The following is an 8312-nucleotide window of genomic DNA, read 5'->3' as shown; positions in this document are numbered from 1 at the left end:
ATGATCCCAATTTACCTACAAGTCTACTTTCTTAGTTAGAAATCTAGGCTTGTTTAGTTGAGCACAAAGCAGTTTTTCTTGTATGAATGCCAACTAATGGATATATTAACTATACCTTCAGCCTTCTTTTTCTCCACCCCCCCACCCCTGTCACTACAGTATATGTCGCTTGCATGAATACACAACTGTAAATTATTATTTGAGGTGAATAAATCTTTTTTTTTTTTAAACCAATGAAGTGTCTTTCCACCATCTGAGGTCGTTCTCATTTGTAACAGAGGCAGGACAGCACAGTATTTATTTAAATACACCCACCTGTTTACTGGAAGAGTACTTTTACTTCGTTTTCATTCGAATATGAATAAACTTCTTTTTACCCTTTTACGGCCATTACAGATGTCCAAATATTATTTATAAATCCAAATTTTGTGATGGAATGATGGTTACAATTTGATCCTGGAACATCCATCAATCAATCCATCAGTTTTCTGAGCTGCTTATCCTCACCAGGTCACGAGAGTGCCAGAGCCTATCCCAGCCGTCAACGGGCAGGAGGCGGGGTACACCCTGAACTGGTTGCCAGAAAATCACAGGGCACATGGCGACAGACGACAGTCCTTTATTTATTTATGTATTTACAGTATGTATGTATGTATTTGTTTGTTTGTTTGTTCTTATATTGATTATTCACACCAGTTCACCTCTTCCTTGGTTATAACAATTAACAGATTCAATTGGTTCGATTCCCCAAATTGTGCTCACTATACATGTATATGTACTACTATATACTATGCAAGTCCAAAATGGAGGTTGTGAAATCCGTTGTGTGACGCCAGCGCCGAAGAGTCTTGCTTCTGTCGCCACCTAGCGTCCATCTTGCGTGATTCTCTCTCATCGTGTCATCCAGGTGACGCGATCGATTGGTCGAGTCTGCGCAGGTAGTTCAGGGAAATGCGGAGCGGTCGAGGTCGGAGCGAAAACAACATCCGAGCGTCCTCGCGAAAAACACCGAGATAACGCCCTGGCCTCTTTATTTATACCACAGTGGAGTTATTTGAAAATTGAAAATTTTCAAGAAAGTAATTCGCGACGTTTCCTGAGTCTTATCAGCGTGGAAACGAGGGGGGACACGGATCGCTGGTACTTTCCACATTTATAATGCCTCGACATTTGCTTGGGTGGAGAAGGACTTAATGGACTCCATGTGGCTGAAACTTCAATTTGAGGCCTACTAATGCTTTGGGGGTCCGCACGACCATGTTGCTTCATCTTGATCTCGTCCTCCTCCTTGTCTTCTTCCGCTTCACCTGTGCTGATCTGACCTGTGTCAGGAGGTTGCCTTCCAAAGAGGACGCGACACAAGAGGAAGGTAAAACATCCCCTCCCCCCTCCCCCTTATATAATTCCACACAGCATCTGGAATAAACGATATGGTTAAATAATAATAACTAACACCCACATCATAATAAACGATCAAAATACAAATTTGAAACATATTTGAGTGAGGAACTTTTTAATTTTGCAAACAGATGCCTGTTCAGTGGTGCTTTGAGATACAAGTTTAATTTGTTCAGTGACCACGGTTGTAACTTGAAACACTCTTGCCTTTAAAATGATTGGAAATACCATTCATCACACCAATCAGTTTTTTAAACGTTTTTTTTTTATGACAAAAACAGGACTCAAAAATATTGTCCTTAAAAAAAGTATATAGCACAAGTCATAGAAGGGTTTTCTGAATTTCACACTTAGTTGATTAAAAAAATAATATTCCAAATGTTTGCAGTACACGGACTGCAAAGTATCCCATGGCTGCATTTGCCTTGGGTCACAAAATAACTAAATACGTCCACTAAATACATCTTTTTGCTCGTCGATATGGCCGCATCAGAGACGAACGTGAACCGGGAAGATTGGGAGAAGAAGCAAGATATTCCCCATGCATGGCCTTATTTCAGACACTTTTTTTAATGTTGCCAGCTACAATAATAATTTGCGGCTAAAGCGCCTTGTGCCAGTAACAACGATTACAACAATTTTTGTCTTTGTTCGAGTTGCTTAAACGTTCGTGTTGGTATTTCCCTCCCTCATAAATCAATCAAAAATCAAATCAAAAGCCTTTAAAGTAATTATACGCTGTGCATACAACGAAATGATGACACATGATAAATGACACCAAGTTGAGGTTCACCCCCTCATCTTTATCATCAACTCAAAAGCCGTGCTGAGCTCAAGTCACTGCCACCTACAGGATATGTTAGTCATTACAGTGGTGTATAAACCTGAAGTTCACAGACAAGCAGGTCAAGACCCTCATCCACATCTACACGTTGTTAAACAAACTTGACAAATATGTTCATTGTTGGGAGTCTATGACAGTGCTTGAGTTAAAGGTCAAGTGTCGTCCCTATAAACATTCTAAAATAGACATTGAAATCAAAAATACATATAACATGATTCACTTCAATGTCCATACGAAAAAGTAAATATGAGTGGAGAGCGCGTCATCTATGCGCAAAGTTGCAAAGTGTCATTCGACATCCAAGTGGTCGCCATATTGGCTGCATCTCCTGTCCGTGACGTCACCCCGGACATTCGCCATTGAAAACACGCTGTGGCCCCTACTATGGGACACGCCCCTTCAGACACGGAAGAAGAGAACATCTCAAAATCGAGTGAAGTGTCCGGGGCAATATTATCCTATTGTTTCTAGCCATATTTAGATGATATGCGGATCACTTCTAACTAACAACAGACTCCCAGACAGTATATTTGAGCCAGCCTGGGCGAAGCCGTGCTCATCCGCGAGGCACGACGTGGAAGCCTTCGCCGGGAGCCCGACGGGGAAGCCCTCCGACACGGACATCGACACATTTAGCACCCCTGTCAGACGAACGCGGATCTTTTGTTACGTTATGAGACACGGATTACGTGGTCCCGCCAAACTATTATTCTTTTTAGTAGCTGTATACACACCTATGTCATTTGGAACCCACGAAGCTCTCGTCCTTTGCACCCATGCAATCCATTTTTCACGACGAACCGGGTCTCTTGGAAACTTACGAAGGGTAAATCCATCCTTCCGAGTGATCGAGCAACATCCAGCAATGCCACTAGCCGGCATTTTGGCTAACACGAAGGAACAACGAGCTACCTTCCAGCAGGTAAAACTAATAGAAACAAACGAGTCCACTTGAGGGTGGTCCTGCCATGTACATCACTTCCCGCTTCTTGTCGAAAACAAATCCCTTGAGAGGATTTTCATGGTGGGAGTTACAAAAAGCAGTATACGTCAAAATTATGTTTTGTGATGAAAAAACGCATGGGTCCATGTTGGCTGCCGTTTTTTCATTAATAACATACTAAAAATCAGCAAATTCATGATAGTGGCACTTTAAGTGTGATTGAAATCTGTTTTGACTGTCAGTGTTTGTGGACGACGGGGAGGCGAATTCATTCTTGGGTCGTCACCTGCTGTTCAACCGGTTCGACTTTGAGATTTTTGTCCCTGGAAACCTGGAAAGGGAGTGCTATGAAGAGGACTGCAATTATGAAGAAGCAAGGGAGGTCTTTGAAAATGTCCAAGCTACAGTTAAGTCACAGCATCACTCATTTCATGTGCTAAAGGGAGAGGATTGACATGTTTTCATGTTTTACAGAATGACTTTTGGAAGAAATACACTGCAGGTAAGGATGATGATTTTGTTGTTTTTCAAATCGTGCTCATGTTATTGTACACTTACTGGCCATAATATTAAATAAAGCAATAATATCTAATAGTATGCGGTAAATCTTATGAAGATTCAAAGGCAGCAAGAATAGTCGGTATAACTTTTTAAAACACAGCCGAGGATATGACTCAAGATTGTTTTGGCGTTGTTTATAATTATGATTGGGTCACTGGGTTGTTAGCTAATTATTAGCCACTGTGCAACGCCAGAATTTAGTGTAGGTCTTATTTACAATACTACTCGCATGACTCATGTCATCCAGTGCAGCGTTGAAACAAAACCAGTCCAACCACTTGAACATTTTACGTTGAAGTTTGATGCCCATCGGTCTATTTACATTTCATTTCGGAGGCTTTCGTTTTGCATGAATGGTGTGCGGCTCCCCATTTGGTCTGTAATTTGAAAGTGTCGCCCCGCGGCGCTCGCTTGGTGTCTTGTGACGATCCACAGAGAAGGACGACCGACCCTCGAGAGTTGACATTACTTCCCTCCTGGTAGCGCTGATTGTTGTCGGCGTGGTCGTCGTCCTCGTGGGCCTCCTCGGCTGGTATTTTTGCCCGGGCAAATGTAAGGACGACTTCAGCCGGGCCAGGTGAGGTAGAAACGGGTTATTACCACGTCTTATGTTGAGTTGAATCGCTTATTGTTCTTACGTCGACTATTCGGCTTGACAAAATTTTAAATTTTAATATCAAATAGCCTTGAAAAATATATTGTGTATATCATATTCCATCTGTCCATTTTTCTGAGGCACTTATCCTCACAAGGGTTGCTGGAGTGCTGGAGCCTATCCTGGCTATTGATGGGCAGGAGACAGGGTACACCCTGAACTGGTTCCCGGCCAATCACAGGGCACATAGAAACAAACAACCATTCACACCTGCAGGGAATTTAGGGTCTTCAATTAACCTACCATGCAGGTTTTGGGATTTGGGAGGAAACCGGAGTACCCAGAGAAAACTCCAAAAGGTAAAGGCCACACAGGTGGGGCCGGGATTTGAACCCCAGTCCTTTAGAACTGGGAGGCAGACGCTCTAACCCAGGGGTATCAAACTCATTTTTGTCGCGGGCCTCATTGTAGTTTGGGTTTCCCTCAGAGGGCCGTTATAACTGTGAAACCATAAAAATCGTTTATCGCTTTATCATATTGACACGTAAAATTTATAAATTATTTTTGGAATCAGAAATCAGGGGTAATGGATTTTTCAACTCTTGTTGATGTTTGGTAACGTAAAAACGCTTGCAATACCTCCTTGTGATTTATGATATGACAATTTGAAATTTTGGTACAGATTTGAACAAGAATCACGAAAGTTGACATACATGATTTGCCATTGCGGCCCTCATAAAATCATGTAGCAGGCCTCTGGGCCTTGAGTTTGTCACCTGTGCTTTAACCAATCAACTACAGTGCCGCCTATATATCATATTTTAAAACATAGCTTGTGAGGATAAGAGGCTCGGAACATGGATGGATGGAAATAGAAATGCTTTCATGTTAAAATTGCCTTTCAGAGCGCATTACTATTAATGTATTCATTTATTTATTAATTCATCACAGTTTCACTCGTATCTTGGGACTGCTTTTTTTTTTTTTTTTTTTTTTTTTTTAGGAAAGTCCTTCATTTACTATGTTAAATGTGGGATTTCATTTTGGTACAGCGGCGTACCGAATACAGTACAGTAGAACCTCAGTTCATGAAAGACACGGTTTAATGAACAATTCGGTTCATGAACATTTTTTAAAAAGAAAAATTACCTCACGTTACATACGGTCGCAAATGGAATGGCTGTCGCATAAAGCTCATAACTGTTTTTTTCTTGCTCTTCACAAACCTTATTTGCTCGATGCTACAGGTATCTTTTGTCTTTTTTTTTATTTCTAAAATGGCACCCACCCATGACACTGCACAGTGATTTCCATTGCATATTCACTTTCTAATTTATTATACTATATACTGTATATCATGCATATAAAAATAAGGCAAATATAATCTCCTGGTAGGATGGAACGGATTAATTGCATTTCCATCCGTTTCAATGGGAAACATTACCTTGGTTATTGAACATTTCAGTTTGGGAACACTGTATCATGACCCCGAGTATGCTTCTCATGAATTGCCTATTAAAATTATGTTATTTCCCTAATAGAAAGGAAGTGTACAAATCCTTCGACTTTGATTACGTTAGAAAAACAAACGAACAAAAAGTAAATACCTACTACAATAACTCAATGTATGTATTTGATGTTAACTGTAGGCACTTTATACGGTGTGAATAAATGTTATGATGTAAAGTCAGTTTCAAGTCAATGACATACAGTATGCAGTACATCTAACCATTATGCACTGCAGTATACAGTACATTACAGTTGTTAGAGCGGCGCCGATCTACTGCAGTAAATACAATGTTGATACAATGCAGCAGTTTTATGCGGGCAATCCACTTGAAGAATAATACATAAATATCATCTTTTTACACCATCAATAACAAATTTATCACTTTACTACAAACTTCTCCTCCCCACAGCTCAGTGCGGGTTCGTCCCAGGAGGAGCAACGCCGCCCTCATCATACGTCGGCTAGAGGAAGTGTCTTTACAGCCCGTGGTCCCGCCCCCGCCCCCGATGGACGACGTCGAGCTTCCGGGGCTGCCCACGTATGAGCAGGCCATCGCAAAAAGCGGACAACACGATGCCCCGCCTCCTCCCTATCCCGGGTAACAGTAAATCACTTAGCAGATTCATAAGTCTGTTCTATCACAATATTTACACTCTCCGTATTCTCTTTTCTCCTCAGTTCACGGCATGGAAGTATTCGTCGGTAGTGTTTTCAGGAGCTCGTGTGCTTGTTGACACTGTACACAAATGTGGACAGGATCACAAGATGCCCGTGTCTCCCGTTTACCTTTCTTATTACTCTCGTGCCTTTAATTCATTCACTTTTAATGTGAACCTTTCAGACCTTAAAGTATTGTCACTCCATCCTATCTTATGTTTTTTTTTCTGCTCTAAAATTCAAATCTATGCTGAAATAATTTAACTTTTAAGAGCGGTTAGAAGGACAAATTATAGTGGTGCATTGAAGTAGGAATTAAGTCGGGACATGAGTTTTTTATGAGTTTCTATGAGTTTTTTCGACGGTGGCCGTCGCTAGGCCATTTTTTTTTGAATTACCTTCTATACAATAAAAAATTGATACCAGCACTTAGCAGCAAACTTAACTCAGTTCTCATCAAGCAGCACCTTGGCACATAGAAAACATATTCTTTAAACACAAAAAAAGAGGCTTCAAGCAGTTTATTTTTCGTACCACATGAAACTTACTATTAACCAAACATAAAACTGAGAACATTTTTAAAACAGGGTAAGGGTTAGTTTTACACCGGTGCTTTAAGCAATGTAAAATCGAAGACAAACGACACATTTAGACAGACATCATACCAATACTCACATCTACATTCTTTATCCTTGACTTTTATTGCAGCTTGCTGACTCTCTTCATAGCAAACGTCTTTTTCGCTTGTCTGTGATTGCATGACACTGCCCCCTGGCGGCAGAGGCACTCCAGTAAGAGCACAGGGACTGGAATGGATTTGTCGCATTTCCATTCATTTCATTTGCTAAAAATGATCTGACCTGAATGAGACTGTTTTGAGTTACGTGTGCTGGAGGGACAAAAGAAATGCACAAGTCAAGGTACCACTGTAGTCACGTCACCTCTTTAATTGAGCACTTCCCGTGGTTGTCTTTTAACATGCTTTTTATATAAATATTGCTGCTGTAATTATTGCTTTACATGATCCGTAAAAGCAAGTGCGAGACTGAGAACGACCTTCTGTGATGTGAATCTACTTCGATGTTTTCTTTATGGGGAGAATAGGGTCTACAAAAGGTACTTACATAAGCAAGAAATAAATTCAACCTTAAATGAATTAAAGTAAATGAACAAACAAACAAATACATACTTGACGAAAAAGGAAAAAGAAAAGAAAAACTGATTTTTAGGCTTTGCAAAATCAGTAAAACTAGGTCGAAATGACCACGCTAAATTTCTTCATCTGGAGATTTCCCTTTTTTTTAAGTGTATCGTGCATGCTAAAATTGTATTTTGAGACTCTAAATAAATAAATATAATAATTCAATTGTTGTGAGCATTTATTACATAAAGAAGGAACCAATAGAAGAATCAATCGAATTTTCAAGGTGCAAGCAAAAATGGCGAACACGTTTTTACAAATGCTGATTTATTTTGTGTTTTTTTTCCCCCATCAATACCTGTTCCAATACATTCAATTAAAAAAAAAAACTCTTGTATCATGCGGCTTTTAGTTTATCTTAATGTACTTTACAACCTGGCACTTGATTCATAACAGTCCTCTGGCAAAAACAAAAGCTTTAAGTGTGCAAATATATTCCATCCATTTCTTCTGATCATTCCTGAAATGGGTCTACACCTTCATTGGAGTCCATCTGTGTTTGATGATAGTGATTGGACTTGATTAGGAGGGCCGCAAATCTGTCTATGGAAGGCCTTATAGCTCACAATGCATGTCAGAGCAAATCATAGGTCAAAGGAACTG

The 8312-nt window shown here is 40.2% G+C and overlaps 1 protein-coding gene across 2 annotated transcripts; it reads left to right on the top strand.

Moving 5' to 3' along the window:
- Positions 1–855: 855 nt before the first annotated feature.
- prrg4 (proline rich Gla (G-carboxyglutamic acid) 4 (transmembrane)) lies at positions 856–7850 on the top strand. 2 transcript variants are annotated; one of them, XM_061815488.1, is made up of 6 exons: positions 856–1369; positions 3428–3591; positions 3660–3687; positions 4182–4323; positions 6261–6449; positions 6530–7850. In XM_061815488.1, exons 1-6 carry the CDS (start codon positions 1258–1260, stop codon positions 6555–6557), a joined length of 663 nt encoding a protein of 220 aa, XP_061671472.1. In that variant the 5' UTR covers positions 856–1257; the 3' UTR covers positions 6558–7850. The 2 variants fall into 2 exon arrangements, with proteins under 2 accessions (XP_061671472.1, XP_061671473.1); XM_061815489.1 differs by having other exon boundaries at positions 6261–6455.
- The last annotated feature ends 462 nt before the right edge of the window (positions 7851–8312 follow it).

Source organism: Syngnathoides biaculeatus, chromosome 3, assembly GCF_019802595.1.
Source record: "Syngnathoides biaculeatus isolate LvHL_M chromosome 3, ASM1980259v1, whole genome shotgun sequence".
Classification (NCBI taxonomy): domain Eukaryota; kingdom Metazoa; phylum Chordata; class Actinopteri; order Syngnathiformes; family Syngnathidae; genus Syngnathoides; species Syngnathoides biaculeatus.
The sequence above is the reverse complement of the archived record's forward strand: the minus strand, read 5'-3'. Positions and strand labels throughout refer to the sequence as shown.

Excerpts from the sequence above, each read along its gene's own strand:
- prrg4 (XM_061815488.1), top strand. The coding sequence starts at position 1,258 with ATGTTGCTTCATCTTGATCTCGTCCTCCTCCTTGTCTTCTTCCGCTTC. Across the intron at positions 3,688-4,181 it reads TTGGAAGAAATACACTGCAG|AGAAGGACGACCGACCCTCG; the intron begins GTAAGGATGATG and ends GACGATCCACAG. Across the intron at positions 6,450-6,529 it reads CCGCCTCCTCCCTATCCCGG|TTCACGGCATGGAAGTATTC; the intron begins GTAACAGTAAAT and ends TTTTCTCCTCAG.